Source organism: Wyeomyia smithii, chromosome 2 (genome assembly GCF_029784165.1).
Source record: "Wyeomyia smithii strain HCP4-BCI-WySm-NY-G18 chromosome 2, ASM2978416v1, whole genome shotgun sequence".
Lineage (NCBI taxonomy): Eukaryota > Metazoa > Arthropoda > Insecta > Diptera > Culicidae > Wyeomyia > Wyeomyia smithii.
In genome coordinates this window covers 113,910,647-113,932,410 of record NC_073695.1, presented here as the reverse complement: position 1 = coordinate 113,932,410, position 21,764 = coordinate 113,910,647, and the positions used below count along the sequence as shown (strand labels likewise).

Sequence of the window (21,764 nt, the reverse complement as noted above, 5' to 3'; positions counted from 1 at the left end):
ACGTAATTTTAGGGGGGGGAGTCATGACGAACGTTACCTATCAATACATAGGGGGGGGAGGGGGTCTGAAATCTAGATTTTTAGCGTTACGTAATTTGTGTACGACGCCTCATTGGATCGTGTTAGTGTTCCAATTAAGGCGAAACTGCCGCATATGGCGGAGAAAAAAGTGTTTTTCAGCCAAGACAATACTCCCGCTTATTTTACTCGCCAAGCCACAGATATTTTGAAGGAATTCCACTATGATCTGGTTTTCCGTCCTGTTCGTCAGATTTAGCCCCTATTGATAAATTTCAGTGTTTCCGTTAGTGGCTTTCTGGCAAGCGATTCTATTCGAATGAAGAGGCACAGTTGGAAACGAATGACTATTTTCAAGGACTTAACGAGTAGAACTACAAACCTGGCATCGAAATGTTCGAGGACTTTAAATGAAAAATATATCGAAGCATAAGTTTTTTCATAAAAATTATCATTTTTGATGAAAGTTAAAATCTATAAAATCTATGAAATTTAAATAACTATGAGATCTACAAAAAATTTTAAAAATTTCAAAGATTGCATAAGTTTACAATTTACAATTTTTATAAATTTTATAAATTTCATACTAGAAAATTTATAAAAATTGTAAATTGTAAACTTTGAAATCTTTGTAATGTACAAAATCTCCAACTTCTTTAATGTCTTAATTGATAAATTTATAAAATCTACATAGTATCTTTCAAATCAATAAAATTTATGAAATCTGTTGAATGCATGAATTTTATAAAATCTACATGATGATGATGATGATGATGATGATGGTCCCGCCTCTTACCCCTACAAAGATTCGTGGTAGACGATTTATCTATTAGAAAATTAGTTATTACTTCAATTAAAACAGAAAGCAAAAAAACGGAATGGTTTTTTCAATACAGATATAAAATCCTTCATAATATTCCAATGCTTAAACGGCAGTATTACTGAATAAAAAAAATTAAACACAAATTTCTAAGCCATTCTACGACTAAGATTACCTAGTTCTAACTATTTTACTACTTTCAATCAATTGGACATAATTCACATCTGAATTAAGCCAACACCCAATCTAGCCCACAGCTAAATTGCTACAGTCCCAACAAGGCCATCCCCGCCGAACTAAGCAAGCAATGCACAGGTAAACCGTGAACTTAACATGAGACTCATGAGGATGTCCCCACCTAGGGAAGTCTACAAAAATTTCCAACCCGAAAAAGTCCTAGAACAGCTAGGAATTTCAACATCCAAGGACAATCAAAAGTGTCATAATTTTCCCGAGTAATCCGACGTATGTCCAGAACTACTTAAAAGTTTATTGTGTCACAAAAACAATATACAGTGCCTCCACAGTCATGGGTCAGCTACAATTATGGGTCACTTTTACGCAAATACATCTATTCTCACGAAACTGAACAATTTTCATTGGGAGTGACATTTTTTATAACTCAATTGTAACCCTATTCATACGATTGGAATGATTTAATGTTGAAAATGTTACTAAAAACAATAATTCTGCTCGGTGTAATTAGTGAAGTGACCCATAATTGTAGTAATGTCACGTTTTGTGGTGCACAATTGTGGGTCAGTTCATATTGTGGCTATTTTTATTACTTTTGCATGAAAATAAATCACGACCTAATAAAATAACTTATTATCACGCTTTTACAACAATAAAATAATATAAAGATGAAAAAAAAAACAATAAAATAACTTTTGTGATGGATTTTGATGGTTCTATAAACTAAATGATCTTGAAGACCAGAAGTGACCCATAATTTTGTCTTTTGCTATGCAAGTACTATTTTTCTTCTTAACCGATTTACACACATCAGCTGCAGTGAAACTAATTGTCGATCGAAAGTATACATCAGATGGTAAAACATTTGTAGTTGATAACTTTTCCGATTTTATATTCATTTTTCAACATTAAGGCAGCATGTTGACTGACCCATAATTGTAGAGGGACTGTATATACAATATCTGTTAAATCTATAAAATCTCTAAAATCTATAAAATATATAAGATCTATAAATTCCATAAAACATATAAAATCTCTAAAATCTTTAAAATTTATAAAATCTAAAAAATCCCTAAAATCCATGAATTCTCACTTACTTCACTTTGCAGGCTGATGGACCATTTACCGACCAAATTAGAGACTTCCAGCTTGTTCCGTCTTGGGCAGCCATCCTCCGATACACCAACAGATCACGCATCTTCTCCCATCGCGCACATCCACCGAGTGCGATGCCTACCACGGAGTCGACGACGGCCTCTTACTAGTTCTCTGCTGAAGATAGTTTAGGCGGCTCTCTCGTCAGGCATTCTGGCTACATGTCCAGCCCACTGAAGCCTGTCCCGCTGTATCACCTTCGGTTTATCAACATGTTTGTATGTCTGGTACAACTCATAATTCATGCGTCTGCGCCACACTTCATCTCCCATTTCACCGTAAAGTACCGATCGCAGAACTCTACGCTCAAATACTCCAAGCAATCGTCGATCAGCTTCCTTTAGCGTCCATGCTTCATGTCCGTAAAGGGCAACCGGGACGATCAGCGTTCATACAGCGCCAGTTTAGTGCGAGTTTTCAAAATACTGGACCTTAGTTGGTTACATAGTCCATAGAAGGTTCTGTTCACAGCTGCACCTCGTCGTTTCACTTCGCGGCTTATATCGTTGTCACATATTACAAGCGTACCGTCATCCGGGGTGAGATTGTGCCAAAAAATGATGCTTTTTTGATCTCAAGCTTCTAACGCACACATTTAAGCAAAGAATTCCATCCAAAATACACCAATTCATTCTAGAATGTTTTGTTATCAACTACAACAAGTATGGTTGAGTTACAATAAACTATAATTTTGCTAAAATTTGATGAACTTTGGCTCAATCTCACCCCTTCTATGGGGTGTGATTGTGCCAAAAACAAAAAGTTGAATTTAATACCTGTTAAATGAACAGTAGTGTGTCTACGAATAATTCACATGACTAACATGATAAAACAGTAAGTATAGGGACGACCATAAACAACGTGGACTATTAAGGGGCTTTAGGGGGTTGATCAGAAACTATGCATCATATGAATTGTATAAAAATGTATGGCTAGATCAAATTGATGCATAGAGTAATTAGTTATGAGAACGTGGCTTATAGACAGTCTCTATACACATAGTGGCGTCTCCAGGTAGCCTAAAAAGGGGAAACGTTAGGACAAGAAGTTTGAGAAGACTTTTCGTTTTAATTATTATGTGTCATTGACAACTGTATATTCCATTGGAGATCTCAAAACCTCTGGAAACGTACCCACAACCCTCCTTCTTTTCTTAAAAGTCATCAGTTTATATAGAATTGGTGTACAAAATTTTGTCACATTCCATAAGTAATATCAATAATTGAAAATTTCTATATAACAATTGAGAACAGTAAGCGTCTCAAGCTTTTAGTCATTATTCCAAAGAATACCATAGCTAGACAACATACCTTTTGCTGTGGGGACAAAAAACATACCCTATGTAAACAATGCAAGTGTTTTGATGTATACTGATATAATTTTGTCGTGAATGTGAATTCCGCACACTGTGCCGTTCAATATAGCTTGGCACAATCTCACCCTAAACAGGCTCGAAAAGTGTACAGTTTGGAAAAACATTATTTTCTGAGCCGGCACAGGTTCAATGCATAATATTTCCTCAACACATTGGAGACGACATCCTAACGTACCAACTGAGCAGTAAGTTCTTGTGATTTCTTGATCGGGTTGGTTTTCCTGGGACATTTTTGGATAACGTTATTTGCGCATGTTTTTCACCCTGTGCTTTGAAACATTCTTCAAGCGAAACAGTTCACTGATATTATCTATATTCCATTTTAAGTTGTGAATAAATATGTCATGTTTCATAAAGTATTGAATTTGAGGTATTAGGTTTTGTAAATCTCAAGTAATTTAACATACAAACATTTCCCGTTTTGGCTCAATCTCACCCCCGTGGATTAATCTCACCCCGGCAGACTGTACCAAGAAAAACGAATTCATCATCCACTTCAAATCGTTCGCCATCAATCTCCGCTTCAACACTTATTTCAGTGGAGATCCCCACTCCCACGCTCTCTGCCACCTACCATGTATTTTCAGTGTCGTCAGCAAAACCAAGGATCATGCGAGATTTCGTGATGATCGTACTGATTCTTTATACGTTTGATCTTCGTACTGCACTTTCAAGGGCGATGTTAAACAGCAAGTTGAAAAGGGCAATCCATCTAACGTCACGAACGCGACTGATGTCTCGCCAGCTATCCGCACGCATGATTCCGATTCCTCAAGCGTCATATGACTCAGCTTAAGCAGTTTCGATGGGAAACCGTGCTCCAATATTAACTGCTCACTAAGATGTATGCCGTCTGAAAATCAACAAAAAGATGGTGAGTCTGCAAGGTATACTCTCGGAACTTATCGAGGATCTGTGTGAAAATTTGATCCGTTGTGCCCCTGTCGAAAATCAATTGGAAATTCCATCTCTGAGAGAGTATGAATTATCTCAGCGAATCTCCGAATTGGTTCACTCGGACTGGCATATCGTACGAATTAGAATTAGAACCGACTGAGAGACGAAGTTGACTCACACGCTGAAAATAATCGAACGTTTATCGTCGATTTTATCGCCGATCACCATCATTGCTTGAAACCAAGACAACAACGCAGCCGGAAGCTGGAAGTTGATTTTTTCCGATGATTTTCAAAATGATGTAACATCGAGTTCAGATTAGTTTACTGGTCTAATACTACCAGTTTAACAAGAAACATATAGACGTTCGTTTTTTATGCACCGTTTACATTGAATCACTTTGGATATCAAGCTTGGTTAATTATCAAGCTTCAAACAAAAAGCCTTATTAACAGCACTTTTGTGTTTATCAAAGTGTTACCTGGCAATATCGAGCTATTTATAAGTCATCTAAGTTTACAAATGGAATAAACTTATCTCCTTCTTTGATCATCTCCACAGTTGGTTGCATATGAAATTACTTTGTTACACTTGATATTTTATAAAACTGTTAACGAAACGGGAGCATCGATTGCAACAAACAAAAGCTAACATTTGATCGATTTCGACTAACTGTAGCAAAGGTTAACACAACTTCTGCGTGTTGGTGCTATATGCTTATGCTCCTATCAAAAAAAGCGCCGTCTTGGTGCTACATACACAGACTTCTCGACCAACTGTCAGTGTACAAAACAATTACGTTGCGTAATTGTTAATATTCCCTAAGATGCGATTATATGTAATCATTTGGTAATAGTTTGTGACATATTTGAAAACGAATACATATTTGACAAATGGTATGTAAATTTAGAGTGAGACTGGATAAAAAAAAACCGTTTCCAATTTTATACGACAGTAAGTTATAATGTCACGACGCCAGAAATAACGCCGTCATGAATTTTCCTCACTCCCACAATGCTGCACAGGCTGCTACGGCATTTTTTACATCGAGCTCTGATTCTGCCTATTTCGGTTACAATGTACCTACAATCGAACTTCATTTAGCATAGCAACTCGTCCCACTCAGAACCAGAGGTCATACATTTCGGTATGGCTTGATTTATTGCTTGTTTGGAATTGTTTTCGTTAAAGTTCACCACCAACATCATCCCATGCAGGCTCGAATCGTGTCGAAAAACAATTGAAACACATCGAGCAAACGGAAAAATAGCAATTCGCCGCATTTCCCGTCTAAACAAAAACGAATAGAAAGAAACTGAAGATACGGCAAAAGTTTTGCCACACAGTTTAATGTTAAACCGATATTTGAATTTGATTTTTAGCAAAAGATGCCTGGATGTAAAAAAAACGAATGAATTATGATCATTCATGCGGTCTGTATTTAGTTGTGCTATTAGCGTGAAATAATATTTCCCGCCAAAATATTACGCTTTCCAACTGAAATAATGCAGCCAACGGTAGATGAAAGCGCGAATAATACCTATCCTTTTGAGTTAAGTGAGGTTCATTTGCACAGCACCATAAAATCCCACTGTGTGGCTGCTAGCCAGAAACAGTCTACTCAATACGCCACGAGAGAAGGCTCAACCAACAGCAAGCAGAAAAGAATAGCGGATTTGACTGTAAAGCACCGCGGATATGCATAGCGGATAAATGCCAAGAGCAGTGATAAATGACTTCGGAATTCGATTTTCGTGGGATCGAAGCACTTTTTAGCATAATGTAGGATTTCACATCGTCAGCTGATGATAGACTCAATTTGAATGAATTGTAGCTGTTGAAAATGGAAAATAAACAAGCTGCCTATGAACAAAGGCTGTTGAAGGAGACGCAAGGTACTTCTCAATATTAGTATGTATCCAGTGTTATATCGAAGTGTGCATTGGAGTTACAAGTCTGGTTTTTTCCGTTAGGTTGTACACTTTCATTTTTTTGATTTTGAATCGATCGATCGTAATTAGATGATTTTCGCTCTTTCAGTATATTAAGCTCACTCAGTTGTTGAATTGAACACACAATAGGGCACACAAAAAAGGAAAGCAAAACAAATAAAATTCATAGACTTATTCGCGTTCCGTTCCGTAATCCTTTCCGCTGTCGTTCCCCGGTAACCGCGGTCCTCGTAGTAGTTTCTGCAGTTTACTGTTCTAGCGGCGGTTTTCGACGAAGTTGTTAGTGTTCTCTGTAGCTTCTTTACAACTAACCGGGAGTAGCGAGTTGCTTTGCATACCCTAACAGCGAGCCAACAAAGAAACGGTCGCACTGCCTAGCAAACTTAATTGTAAGTTATCCACGGGACAATTAAAATAACATAAAACAGTAGAAATCGCGCATTTGACCAAAACGTAAACAAATCGTAGCGTTTGGATCATTCCTGTTACACTAGTGTAGCGTTCTTAAAAATCAGACTAATTTTCCATTTAGTGCTAAAATGGAAACCAGAAAGATTACATAGTACTGATATTTTTCTTTAGCCCAGTAAGATTCAATCAATTCAAACTTTCTCAGCATTTGCCATAACATGATGGTTATACTGTCGATCAGAAATGCAGCTCATCGTTTCTACTTTTTATCATAATTTATTACTCCGTTTCTATCTTACTCACCGGTACGGTGCTATAGTCTCAGACATTGCAGAATAATAGTAGTGACATAAAATATTTTCCTAGTACGGCGTCTCGGCTAAGACTCATACTTGCTTACTTTTTTGATAGACCAATCGAGTAACATTACAGGTGGTTTATATAGTACTTCTACCAAAAGCGTTTACCTGCTTTTAGCTTCCACTACTAGGATGAGATGGCACGCAGCAGAAAAGCAGTATCGTACATTAACAAGGTAAAGCTGTTCATGAAATTCATGCGAAAGGATTTCGGTATCTGCAGCCTGTCGGAATATAGAGCTTTTGATAGCAAATGTTTGCTCTTTTCGTCGAAACGACGTCGTTGTGAAATAGATATGGGGGTTGTGGTTAAAAGAAATAATGTTTAATGTTGAACCCGTTTCCGGATAGAAACTAATATACCATAGCGTAATACCAAGCACAAGTGGCACAGGAATCGAGATAAAATTAAAAAATACTGATGCTTCAAAAAAATGTCTTTCAATGAACGTACAGAAAAACACTTAGTACGAAGGAGTTTCAATGTGCGATAACCGTTTGGGTTATATCCACATTTTGCTTTCAAAGTTACCTGGTTTGGTTTGATTTGTTTTTTTTTTCTTGCTTTTTAGTTATAATGATATAATCTATAGGACTAGTGAATTATCCAGTAAAGGTGAATTCAGTAAAATTTGTTCTTATTTTAAATATTCAAAAAAAAATCTATAGACATAGCAAAGTTAGGAATTTGACGCAATACTCTAATGTTCTTTTTATTGATGTTGGCTGAAAATAGTTCAAGAATTGTCTTGAATTTGAATCTAGCAACACGTGTAAAAAGGACCAAAGTATCAAATGTAAACAAATTGAAAATTTATTTACAGTTCAGGTTCGTTAAGTTTAGTGGATCCTACGATGGAAGATCTGCACGGCACCAGTTCCTCTCCGTGTAACCAATTTGCATGGAAAGGACAGTACTGGCCTCTAAGAATGTTTTCACAAGGTAACAGTAAAGTTATTCGAAGTATAACGGATCACAAAAATCACCAACAATCTTGGTCATGAATCCCAGTTACTGGGTAGCCTTAGCGATAGCACTTATCAAAGGTCAGCTTACTATCCAAATTACGATGCATGGAGATGGATCGGCTTTCTCGGTCTTGGGAATGAAACGACTAAGTTATGTTTGTCCTTACGTTTCGACCTTCGGTTTAGGTTTTTTTTCAAAGGTTACTATAATTTAATTTACAATTAATACAAATACTAACAACCATTCTGTGCCGAACACGCATCAGTATCGGACGTGTGATCGGTGATCGCTCCGATAGAATATAAAACAAAAGACGTGTAAACAAGTGTTGGCATTGTTTGCCTGGTCGAGTGAAGTAAATCCGGGTTCAAGGTCGCGCCTTTGTGCAACTGTTTCGCATCGTGACTACCAGCTGGTGCGTAAGCCGATTTGGCTGCTGGCTGAATTGTGCTACAGCAGTGGACGAGACACCAAAGAGGAAAAAGAAGAAGCCATCAGTTGACAGTGAGTTGTATCGCTGTGTGGAGTGATCTCATACCTGGCTCGCTGCTGGTGGCTGTTTGGTGCTGCTGTATTGGTGCTGCTGGCTGTAACGGCTGCAACTTCGAACGATCGGACAACCAACCTTACTGGAAGGGAGAAGTAAAAAGGTACGTGCTCTTGTCGGCGCTAGTGCGCTAGACTTAGCGGGATGGATGTAGATCCCTCGCCTCTCGCGCCACCATCCCCGAACCCCTCTGACCCTGACCCCTTCGTTACCCCCTCCCCTGTTCATTCTTCAGTCCCCCCTCGCCCCAGGCTTTACCCAGACGGAGCCCAGGGCAGCTATACTGTCTATTTTCGGCCAAAGACGGGACAGAAATCGAAACAGTGAACCTCTTGCAGATTTCTAAAGACCTGACGAAGGAGTACAAGGGCGTGACCGAACTTTCCAAGGTCCGGCCTAACAAGCTCCGTGTCGTGGTCAGTAACCTGAAAGAGGCCAACGATATAGCTTGCTCTGAGCTCTTCACACGCGAGTATCGCGCTTACATACCCGCACGAGACGTGGAGATCGACGGTGTCATAACCGATTCGAGTCTGTCCGTCGAGTGTATACTGGAAAGTGCCAAAGGGTGCTTTAAAAACAAAACCTGTCCCGATGTAAAGGTGCTCGACTGCAAGCAATTGCGGTCAGCATCGATCATCGGTGGCAAAACAGTATACACCCCGTCAGACTCGTTTCGAGCTACGTTCGCCGGGTCAGCGCTACCTAGCCACGTCTCGATCCACCGGGTTCGTCTCCCTGTGCGATTATATGTGCCTCGCGTCATGAACTGCCTGAATAAGACACGGCTGCAATAAGACACGTTGTGGCAAGTGTGGGGAGAATCATGCGGATGATTCCTGCAGTAAAAATGCTGAAAAATGCATTCACTGTGGGGAGAGTCAGCATGAGCTCTTGACATGTGCGGTGTACATGCAGCGCAGGGATAAAATGAAGAGGTCTCTCAAAGAGCGTTCGAAACGTTCTTACGCTGAGATGCTGAAGAAGACCGTTACCACTTCTCCCATTACATCAAACCCTTATGATCTGTTGTTCTCTGATGAAACCGATTCTGACGATTCCCCAGCGGGAACATCTTACGCCAATCCTGGGGAGTCTAGAAAGAGGAAAAATATTTCCTCTCCTAAACTTCCCAGAAAAGGTCCTAAGATTTCTCAAAGTGAAATGAAAGTTACAAGCAAACCAAACAGTGCTGCGGAAAAACCGAAGCAAACTCCTCCTGGGCTTGCAAATTTAAAGTCCTAGAAGGAGTTCCCAGCACTGCCAGGAACATCTAAAACCCCAGTTGTTCCTTTTGCACATCCAGTTGATGAAACAAACTCTGGATTAGTGAAATTTTCTGACATTGTGGACTGGATTTTTGAAACTTTCAATGTACCCGATCCAATTAAAATTTTTCTTACAGCATTTCTCCCAACAGTTAGATCATTTTTGAAGCAGTTGACTGCCCAATGGCCCCTCCTTGCAGCGATTGTATCCTTCGATGCCTAATTCAACTGCGTATATGAAGGATTCTATCTCTGTCTTACAGTGGAATTGTAGAAGTATTTTACCAAAAATTGATTCGTTTAAAGTTATGATAAATAAACGATGCGATGCATTTTCCCTTTGTGAAACTCGGCTTACTTCAAATATTGATCTCAACTTCCATGATTTTAATATTATTCGCCTTGATCGAGACACCCCATATGGAGGAGTACTTTTAGGGATTAAAAAGTGCTATTCTTTCTATCGTATTAACCTCCCCTCGATTCCAGGCATCGAAGTTGTCGCATGTCAAATGACAATACAAGGTAAAGAGCTTTGTATTGCCTCAATATATATTCCTCCCAGAGCTCAGGTTGGGCAACGGCTGCTCTTTGATTTAATAGAACTTCTTCCCTCGCCGCGTTTGATTTTGGGAGACTTCAACTCTCATGGCGTGGCATGGGGTTCCCCTTACAATGATAACCGCTCCTCTTTAATCTATAACCTTTGCGATGACTTCGACATGACTATTTTAAACAACGGCGAAAAGACACGTATCCCGAAACCTCCAGCGCGCCCAAGCGCTTTGGATCTATCCTTATGTTCGACGTCGCTACGGTTGGATTGCACATGGAAGGTAATCCTCGATCCTCACGGTAGCGACCATTTGCCTATTCTTATTTCAATTAATAACGGGTCAACTCGCATGCGATTAGTTGACATTCCGTATGACCTCACACGGAATGTCGATTGGAAGTTATACGAGGAAATGATTTCAAAAGCGGTCGATTCGATTCCACCACTTGAAGAATACAACCTCCTCGCGGGCTTGATTCTCGACGCCGCGTTGCAAGCCCAAACGAAGAAATATCCCGGCGTAACGATTAAAGAACGGCCTCCCAATCCGTGGTGGGACCAAGAGTGCTCCGATGTCTACACGTAAAGATCCGACGCGTTTTTGGCCTACCAGAAGGGAGGTATACCTGGCGACTATTTACGGTATTCGGAGCTTGATACCAAGCTTAAAAGCTTGGCTAAAGCAAAGAAACGCGGATATTGGCGTCGGTCCGTGAACGAGACGTCGAGGGAGACATCGATGAGCACTCTTTGGAACACAGCCCGAAGAATGCGGAATCGCGAAAGCGAGGAGTCTTCAAGTAGGTGGATATTTGATTTTGCCAGGAAAGTATGTCCGGACTCTGTTCCTGAGCAAAACATTGTTCGTGATGCGTCTCCGGGCCACGACGCGATAGAATCACCTTTTACGATGGCAGAATTTTCAGTTGCCCTCCTGTCCTGTAACAATAACGCGCCTGGGTTAGATAGAATCAAATTCAACTTGTTGAAGAATCTACCCGGCAATGCCAAGAGGCGCTTGTTGAACTTGTTCAATAAGTTTCTGGAGCAAAACATTGTACCGCAGGATTGGAGGCAAGTGAAGGTGATCGCCATCCAAAAACCAGGGAAACCAGCTTCTGATCACAACTCTTATAGGCCGATTGCAATGCTATCCTGTATCCGGAAATTGATGGAAAAAATGATACTCCGTCGTTTAGACCATTGGGTCGAATCAAATGGCCTACTATCGGATACTCAATTTGGCTTCCGCCGTGCCAAAGGGACGAATGATTGTCTTGCGCTGCTTTCAACAGATATTCAGCTGGCGTATGCTCGCAAAGAACAAATGGCGTCTGCGTTCTTGGACATTAAGGGGGCTTTTGATTCCGTTTCTATTGACATTCTTTCGGGCAAACTTCACCGACAAGGATTTTCTCCAATTTTAAACAATTTTTTGCACAATTTGTTGACCGAAAAGCACATGCATTTTACGCACGGCGATTTGGCAACTTTTCGCATTAGCTACATGGGTCTTCCCCAGGGCTCATGTTTAAGCCCCCTTCTTTACAACTTTTTTGTAAATGACATCGACGAATGTCTGGCAAATTCATGCACGATAAGACAACTTGCAGACGACAGTGTAATCTCTGTTACAGGAGCCAAAGCTGCCGATTTGCAAGGACCATTGCAAGATACCTTGGACAATTTGTCTGCTTGGGCTTTACAGCTAGGTATCGAATACTCTCCGGAGAAGACTGAGATAGTAGTTTTTTCTAGGAAGCATGAACCTGCTCAGCTTCAAACACAATTAATGGGTAAAACGATTTCTCAGGTTTTGGTACACAAATATCTTGGTATCTGGTCCGACTCTAAAGGCACCTGGGGTTGTCACGTGAGGTATCTGATGAAAAAATGTCAACAAAGAGTGAATTTTCTTCGTACAATAACCGGACAATGGTGGGGAGCCCATCCAGGAGACCTTATAAGGCTTTACCAAACAACGATATTGTTTGTTATTGAATACGGGTGTTTCTGCTTCCGCTCCGCAGCAAACACACATCTGATCAAACTGGAGCGAATACAATATCGTTGTTTGCGTATCGCCTTAGGTTGCATGCAGTCGACCCATACGATGAGTTTGGAGATCTTAGCTGGAGTACTACCATTGAAAAACCGCTTCAGGAGCCTGTCTTCTCGTATTCTTATCAAATGTGAGGTCTTGAACCGTCCCGTGATTGAAAATTTTGAAAGGTTAATCGAACTTAATTCTCAAACCCGTTTTATGACATTGTATTTCGACTCATCGAATACTTCTGATTCTACTGTGTTTTTCGATACATTCATGATAGAAGAAACTCGTGGAATCCCGGATAATTTACGCGTGCAGCAGATCCCTAAATTTTTTCCAATAAATATCGAAACATCAACTGCAACAATATGTTCTACACTGACGGATCACTTCTTGATGGGTCCACTGGCTTCGGTATTTTCAATAACAATTTAACCGTCTCCCATAAGCTCGATAATCTGGCTTCTGTTTACGTCGCAGAATTGGCTGCAATTAAGTACACCCTAGGGATTATCGAAAAAATGCCCACGGACCATTATTTCATCTTTACGGACAGTCTCAGTTCCATTGAGGCTCTCCGATCGATAAAAGATGTTAAGCACTCTCCGTATTTCCTGGGGAAAATACGGGAACATCTGAGTGCTTTATCCGAAAAATCGTTTCAGATTACCTTAGCGTGGGTCCCTTCTCACTGCTCGATACCGGGCAATGAGAAAGCGGACTCTTTGGCTAAGGTGGGCGCAACAAACGGTGATATTTATGAAAGACCAATTGCTTTTAATGAATTTTTCGCACTTGTACGTCAGAATACGATCATCAGTTGGCAAAATGCTTGGACCAGAGGGGAATTGGGAAGGTGGTTACATTCCATAATCCCCAAAGTATCGACGAACCCGTGGTTCAAGGGGTTGGATGTAGGTTAGGATTTCATTTGCGTGATGTCCCGGCTTATGTCCAATCACTATAGATTTGACGCGCATCTCCGTCGTGTTGGGCTCGGGGAAAGTGGTATCTGTGCCTGTGGTGAGGGTTATCACGACATAGAGCATGTGGTTTGGTCATGCCCTGTACACCGTGACGCCAGGTCTAAATTAATAGCTTCCCTGCAGGCCGAAAGTAGGCAGCCGGCTGTTCCTGTTCGTGATGTCTTGGCGAGCCGTGACCTATCCTACATGTCCCTTATATACGTTTTCCTGAAATCCATCCACGCCCCAGTTTAATCCTATTCCCTTCCGCCTACATCCAACCAAACGACAAGAACACGTTAAGACCCCGGATCCGGAAACAGCAACTAGACCCGCACGATACTCTCAGGTCCCGAGGGAGACAACCCAATATGCCAGTCCGTAATATCTTGGCCCAGCAGCGGAACATATTCAATATGCTGCTTACCTATGGCGATAGAAGACCATCAAACAACAAATCAGTGCTTTTAATGCAAAACATTCTAGCTTTAAGTTAGATTTAGTTTCATCTCGTAGTCGGCAGCGAGGATAAAAAATTTGCTTTTAGTTATTAAGATACTTTAGAAAGTAAGCTACCAGATATAATTGGCGCCGTTAAACATTGAATTGTATTTGTGCCGTGTCAAATAAATTATAGATGAAGAAAAAAAAATACTAACAACAAACAAAAATGCATAAAGTTACGCTCTAGTCTGTCGTTTCTCGTTAATAAACATAGATTCATAATGGTCAGATTTAAAACTTATTTCTTCGGACTATTTCAAAAAGACATATTGGACGGTTGGCTTAGCACAAGCATGAATTAAACGGGTATTTAATTTAAACAGAAAACACACACATATGTAACTTGGGAAAAATCATTTAAATATTACCTGATCACCCTCTTATTGAAAACTATAACGGGCAATTCAAAATGGAGTGGGAGGTTTTGCGGTGAATTGTGATATGAATCTGAAATGCTAGCATCTGTCGGACTATCTGTTGGTCTATTGCTCTTGTGAGCGATTTGTGATCTGCGAGAGACGGTGTTTGCGTAAGTGTAGAGAATGCCTGCGTACGTAGTATTGAGGTTGTCAACGTCTGTGAGGAAATTCACTGTGTTGTGTGTGTTATAGATGTGGCACATTGCCAGTATAGGGAAATACGTAGAACGGTACTTGTATTAATTCTAATATAAATTATAGTAACCTTTGAGAAAGGCCTGAACTGAAGGACGAAACGTAAGGACAAACATAATTTTGTCGTTTGATTCCCAAGACCGAGAAAGCCGATCCATCTCCATACCAATCATTCCCATCGTTTATCCATTCCATCCAAAATTACTCTAAGGTCTTGACATACTTTACGCCGTATTCGATAAATTCGGATTCAATTTCAAAATTTCATAATGATATGTAGGTATTTACATCACACATTAAATTTCTGAGTATTCATATTAAAAAAACACTTGTGCGAAACTCGACACTGTCCGGCTCCTTATACAGCGGAGCCAAAGAAAAATTCACCGGTAACCGATTTCCGCGGGACTATTCTTTCGGAATAAACTTTTACTGCTTAACTTGCTTCTCAACGATGTAATTTATTCTACTGTCTAACGAGAACTGAACTCGCGCTAAAATCTACTGGCTTATATGTACATTTCTTATGTATAGCAAAGAGTCAAGTGTATTTATATATGTGTTTTCGGTACTTCGGTACTGATGCTGCAGCAATGTATGTGTGTGCACTCGATACAATATAATACTCGGAACTATTCGAAACTGACGAAACGATAATAGCGATGATCGATTTTATGCTCGTTACTGCAGTGGTGCCGATTCGATCGAATTGTCACGAACATCCTCCCGCCGTTGAAAGGTGTTCCTTTCGAAACTCTGCTCTGGATCAATAGGTAGGAAACACAACTTCGAAACTGGTCTTCTTAAAATCCCATGCTGCGTTCTTACATCGACGACTCGTACTACGTTTCCGCTACCCGGAAAGACTTCGACGATACGTCCAAGTAACCATTTTTGGACCGGCATGTTGTCCTTCTTGATGAGCACAAGCTGTCCTTCTGCGACTTCCACCTTCTTATGCCACTTATACCGCACTTGTAACAAGGAAAGATACTCCGATTACCAACGATTCCAGAAATGTTGAATAATCGCAGTAATGTGTTCGTTTCGCTGTCTCGGGTGCTTGGGTTGATCGGTGACGTCAGGACGTGCGATGGCGTTCAATGGTCTGAAGACCAAAAAGTGACCTGGGGTTAACGCTTCCAAATCCTCTGGATCATCCGAAAGCGGCGAGATTGGTATAGAGTTTAAGATTGCTTCGATACGACACAATACCGTTGACAGTTCCTCGAAATAAAGGGCTGCTCCTGCCGTAAACTTTACTAAAAGCACTTTGGTTTGGCGAATATTCGACTCCCATATGCCACCGAAGTGTGGTGCATTAGGGGGGTTAAAACGCCACTCGATACTGTTCCCGAACGCTCGTGTAATTCAGTCTTGGTTGTCGGTACTGTTGAAGAACTTCTCCCATTCGCTTAACAAATTGGCAGCACCGACAAAGTTTGTGCCGTTGTCGGTCCAAACGGTGATAGGTCTGCCTCGTCGACTAACAAAACGATCGAACGATGCCAAAAATGCGGCAGTCGATAATTCGCTAACTAGTTCGAGGTGGATTGCTTTGGTTGCCAGACATATATACAGCGCAATCCAACCTTTTTGTTCAACGGTCGATCGTTTATTACGCTGCTTCACGTATACTGGTCCACAAAGATCGATTCCGATTTGATAAAATGGATACTTTCCTTCAACCCGGCTGGTTGGCAAGTCCCCCATGTACTGTTGAACGGGACGAGGGTTGCTCTTGAAGCAATCGACGCAATTCTTCACAACTTTCTTCACCACGCTTCTCCCTCTTATGATCCAATACTCGCTTCGTGTTGCAGCAAGCGTAATTTGGATACCGGCGTGCATATTGGACTCATGCATTGACCGGACAATCGCATATGTAACAGGATGGCTCTTCGGTAAGATCATTTGGTGCTTCGTATCGTATTAGCAAGCAGACTTTGATAAGCGTCCACCGACTCTGAGCGCTCCATGGTTGTCTACAAAGGGAGAAAGCGGCATTAGCGAATGGTTCTTAGACTTTACCTGCTTTCGTAATTGGGCGAATACTTCCGGAAAGCTCTCCTCCTGGACGAGACGAATGACAATGAGCTTGGCCGATCGCATTTCCTCAGCAGTGAATTCACCACGCTGCCGATTTTCTGCGGTGCTTTTGCGGTTCTGGAACATGCGCTTTATACGCGCGACGACTCGAAGCATGATGTTGTACTTGCAGCAGTTGTCGAACAATGACAGCCTCTCCTCAACCACCGGCATGGCCAAGCATGGAAATTTTCACTCACTAGCAATATTTCATGCAACTGTATTCTTTGATTCATCAGGTATCGTTCAATTGTTTCCACTCGGGTACAAGTTTTCCATAGAAACGCTGCTGATTGTTTTTCGCTTCTAAGAGTTCCGAATACTATAGAAGAAGACTGAATGATTCAAACACGATAGTATTTATTGTATCCAAGTTCACTTGCATTCAACGGTATCGCGAGAATCTTTGAGATATTATCGCCAGTGAAACAAAATTATGAATCCAAATGAACGCTAGATTGCGTTTAACTGTTTGCTTACCGGAGCAAATAGGTATCATCAATGCTTACGGAAATTGTGCATTAGCATGTGATATTTGAAATCACTAAGAATCATCGCAGTATATCACGGTGAAAGCACGACGTGGAGTAACCGAATTACGCCTGCAAGCAACCAACATTTGAAAGAATCGCTGCGATCGCTCGAGTGCAATCGTATACGATTCTTTCGTGAAACACTCGCGTTATGTTGCTCGCTCCCCCTAAAGCAGGCAATACTGAAACAAAATCATCGAAGAAAGCTACCATATATTTCTTTGCTATAAGTTGTCTCTTGCATGCATGAGAATGTGTAACTTCCAATAGCGATTGTTTGCTGGGATTAAAAGCTTATGAATAGCAAGTTCAGAAATAATACCCGAATGATTGTTTTGCGATACGATTTTTCCATCCTTGGGCATGGCTATAATCTCGATTAGTTCTGGAAGCTCATCTGAAGAATCTATCTGCACTTCCTTCGGCCAGACGACGTCGCTCTTTCTAAGGAATGATGGTCCACACCACCAAAGTTCGGATGCCTCGAGTTCCTCAGGCATGATTCCACGTGAGACTAAATCTGCCGGATTCTGTTGTGTGCCGACATGAGACCAAATACTGGGGTCCCCCAGCTGCTGAATTTTGGCAACTCGATTCGATACATATACATCCAGCTTACTGGGGCAAGTGTTAATCCAGCTGAGTACAATAGTGGAATCCGACCAAAGCCGAACTCGATTTATGGTGATTGGTAGTGATCGTCTAACATTATCTACTAACTGAGCGAGCAAATGGGCTCCACATAGCTCTAAGCGCGGAATCGTGGTTTGATTTGCCTTGAGAGGTGCGACGCGAGATTTAGAGCACAACAATCGTATCGAAACTTGACGTTGCGAATTGCGAGACCTTAAGTACACGTAAGCGCCATAACCCTTTTGAGAAGCATCGCAGAACCCAGCAAGTTCAACAAATACTGTTTTTGTAAAGGGAAGCACACAGCGACTAATTCGAATCGTTTTCATCGCCAGCAACTGTCGTCGATACTCGTTCCACAGATTCTCCAAACCTGGCGCTAGTGTATCGTCCCAATTCTGTTTCGTTTGCCATAGCCTTTGCATAATAAGTTTGCCCGTCATTATTACTGGTCCTGCTAGCCCAATAGGGTCAAATAACTTAGATATATTCGACAAGATTGTTCGCTTAGTATTAACACCTTCATGAAAAGCGATCGACGTTACTTCGAAACTGAATACATCGTCACTTGGTTGCCAACTCAACCCGAGAGTTTTGGTTCGCCCATCTTCGTTCAAGAACACCTTTTGCTCCAAGCTTTTCGCTGGCAAATCAGCTAACACTTCTTTGTAATTTGAACACTATTTGTGCATCTCGAAGCCTGCCTTTCCAAGCATACCCACAAGCTGTCTTTTTATCTCAAGTGCCTCTTGAATCGTATCAGCGCCAAAAAGAGCATCATCGACGTAAACTGTCTTTTTACCAACCTCTGCTGCGAGTGGATACTGTTCTGCTTCATCTTCACAAATCTGCATTAACGTTCGAACTGCTAGAAACGGCGCGCTTGCCGTACCATACGTGACTGTTGTTAGCTGATAAACACCGATTTCCTCCTCGGGACTGGACCTCCACAGAATTTACTGGAACCGACGATCTTCCTTTCGTACAAGAATTTGTCGAAACATTTTCGAAACATCCGATGTAATCGCGGCTTTATAAGTTCGATAAGCCGAGGTTGCAATGTTGGTCCCAGCATTAGTTGATCGTTCAGCGATGTTGCATTGCTAGTTCTGGCCGAGGCATCAAACACCACCCTCAACTTTGTTGTACTGCTATCGGGTCGTTTGATTGCATGATGTGGCATGAAATATTGCAACTGCGATTGCGGCTCTACTGGATTAAATACACCAACCTTTTCCATATGCTCTAGATCGATAAACTCTTGCATGAACTGCTTATAATCGGCATTAAGCTTGGCATCCTTGGCAAGTCTTGCCTCCAGCAGACGAAATCTGCGATGAGCCATATGACTAGAATCTCCCAACGCCCTTTCTTCGTCTTTGAATGGTAGTGCTACGATATATCGGCCAGAAGGATCACGGCTATGAGTCGATACAAAATGATCTTCAGCGGCTTGCTCTTCAACTGACCATTGACTTTCGGAACCATAATTTTCGATACACCAAAATTTCGAGATTTGACTATCCAGCTCTTCGTTCGTCACCGCAAGCGCTTGTACCTTCGGGTAACGATCTCGTTCCTTTACATGACCACCGGCAACCCAGCCAAAAACTGTTTGTCGAAAAGTGGGAAGTTCTTTCGACAAAATATAGCTCTTGCTTAACATCATCTTGTCCCATTCAACGATTCCAAAGAGAATATCGATTTTTGCCGTTTTATTGAGCTGCGGATCTGCAAGGTCGATCCAATCGGGAATATTCCAATTTGCAATGCTGAACGAATGCAAGGGTAACTTGTTCGTAATTCTTGGGGTAACTAAAAACTCAGCCGACGCTTCAAAGTAGGACGACTTTGAACTGACGTGAGCTACAACCGATTCCGTGAGCTTTTTTCCTGCTCCGCCAAATCCGACAACGGACACATCTGACGAAAGGGTCTTCAGCCGTAATCTCTTCGCACACGCAGTTGTCATAAACGTCGACATTGCACACGAGTCAAGGACCGCTCGACATTCTTGCAGTTCGCCACTGGCACTGCGCACAAGTACCAGCGCAGTATGTAACAAGGCTTGATCATTAGCCGAGATCAATTGGACTTTCTTCGACTCTGCATTGAATAACCCTTCGCTCGGAAAACGAAACGCCTCTGGTCCGGGCGAATCCATCGAGACGGGGTTTGTTTTTTCACCCAATACGACTGGTTGAATCAAAGTACACAGCTCGACACGGGCAGAATCTGCTCTAGCTACTTTATTTGCTTCGGAATTAGATTTCACTTCTGTACTCGCGTCTGCTGGTTTCGAATCGAAATGTAGCAGAGTGTTATGGCGCAGACCACATTCTTTGCACAAGCTACTTTTGCAAGCTACGACCACATGCCGATTGCTAAAGCAATTAACCCACAGCTTAAGCTCCTTCACACGCTGAAACCGCTGGGTTGGGGATTTCGACAAAAAATTGCGACATTCGTTGATATAATGCCCACCCGAACAATCAAAACACGAAAATTTTCCTTTATTATCATAATCGCGATTGGAGCTCACCAATACATTCGGCTTCCATTTACCTCCAGATGGTTTGATACTATTACTATTACTGCGAGACGCTACCTTGTGATCCTGCTCTAAATTTTCCAAAATTCGGCAACGGTTTTGTAAAAAGTCGACCATTTCTTGCCATTTTACTAGGTTGGTACCTACCACATGCGATTCGAAATCCTTATGTGTCTGCTTGTCAAGCCGAGACGCAACTACATGTACTATCATAGACTCGGAAAGAGTATCGAGAGGCAATTTTAACGACGACAACGCTCTGAGATTTTTCTGCACAATGTTAACCAACTCTCGTAACCCGGTAGATGATTCAAATTGGAGTGGCTTGAGCAGAAAACTTTCTGCAAGATGGCGGTCAACTAACCATCGACGATTTTCGTAACGTGCCTCCAATGCCATCCACAAAGATGCGAACATTTCTTCGGGCGTCTCAATAGTAGCAGCTTCCCCAGACAAACATGACCGCAAATAATGCAACCGCTGTTGATCGTTTAACGAGTCATTACGACGGACAAGGAGATTGAACTGACTGCGAAAATACAACCACTGTTCGTAATGGCCACTAAATCGCGGCAACGAAAAATCCGGTAGTTTTATGCAAGAATCGGGATACGGCTTTTGGGCGAAACTTGCATCAAGAGAGGGTCTAGCTTCTGGGGCGACGGGTAGGGGCTTTAAGCGTTTCGTAATTTGGTACTTAATTTCGCTCAACAAATCGTAAAATTCTTCACCCTCCATCTCAAGAGACGACACTTCATCATCCTTTACCATCCCGTACAGCCTGCTTCCGGGCTCAAAAAAGGTCATTAGCATCTCTTTTAAAACTTGCTCACGAGTTTTGAGAATCAACGTATCTTCATCTTTAAACGAGCTCGCCAAAATCAAAAGTTTTGAGGCACGCTGATGAATTGCATTCAGCGTCCTCCGTAGCGACAGAATGGCGGCTTTTTTCTCAGCGGCGGCCATTGCAAATTCCTTTGTGCTCACGACCACGCGGTTGAATGCGATACAGTAGAATTTCTATCGGCGTTCGCACAATGGCACTCGATTTTATTTAACTATCACGCGCTGCTCAAGCTCAATAGACGATCGCCTACCTTTGTCGCTTTTGATCAAAACTGCTTCTCCTAGCTCGCTTCAATCGGTCGAATCCGGTTCGAAGGACCGTCTGATGTGCGAAACTCGACACTGTCCGGCTCCTTATACAGCGGAGCCAAAGAAAAATTCACCGGTAACCGATTTCCGCGGGACTATTCTTTCGGAATAAACTTTTACTGCTTAACTTGCTTCTCAACGATGTAAT

General features: G+C 41.6%; 1 protein-coding gene across 1 annotated transcript; it reads right to left on the bottom strand.

The window, feature by feature from the left end:
- Positions 1–18,817: 18,817 nt before the first annotated feature.
- Positions 18,818–21,427, bottom strand: LOC129719831 (uncharacterized). Its single transcript, XM_055671240.1, has one exon. The coding sequence runs from the start codon at positions 21,425–21,427 to the stop codon at positions 18,818–18,820; it is 2,610 nt and encodes an 869-aa protein (XP_055527215.1).
- Positions 21,428–21,764: the final 337 nt, after the last annotated feature.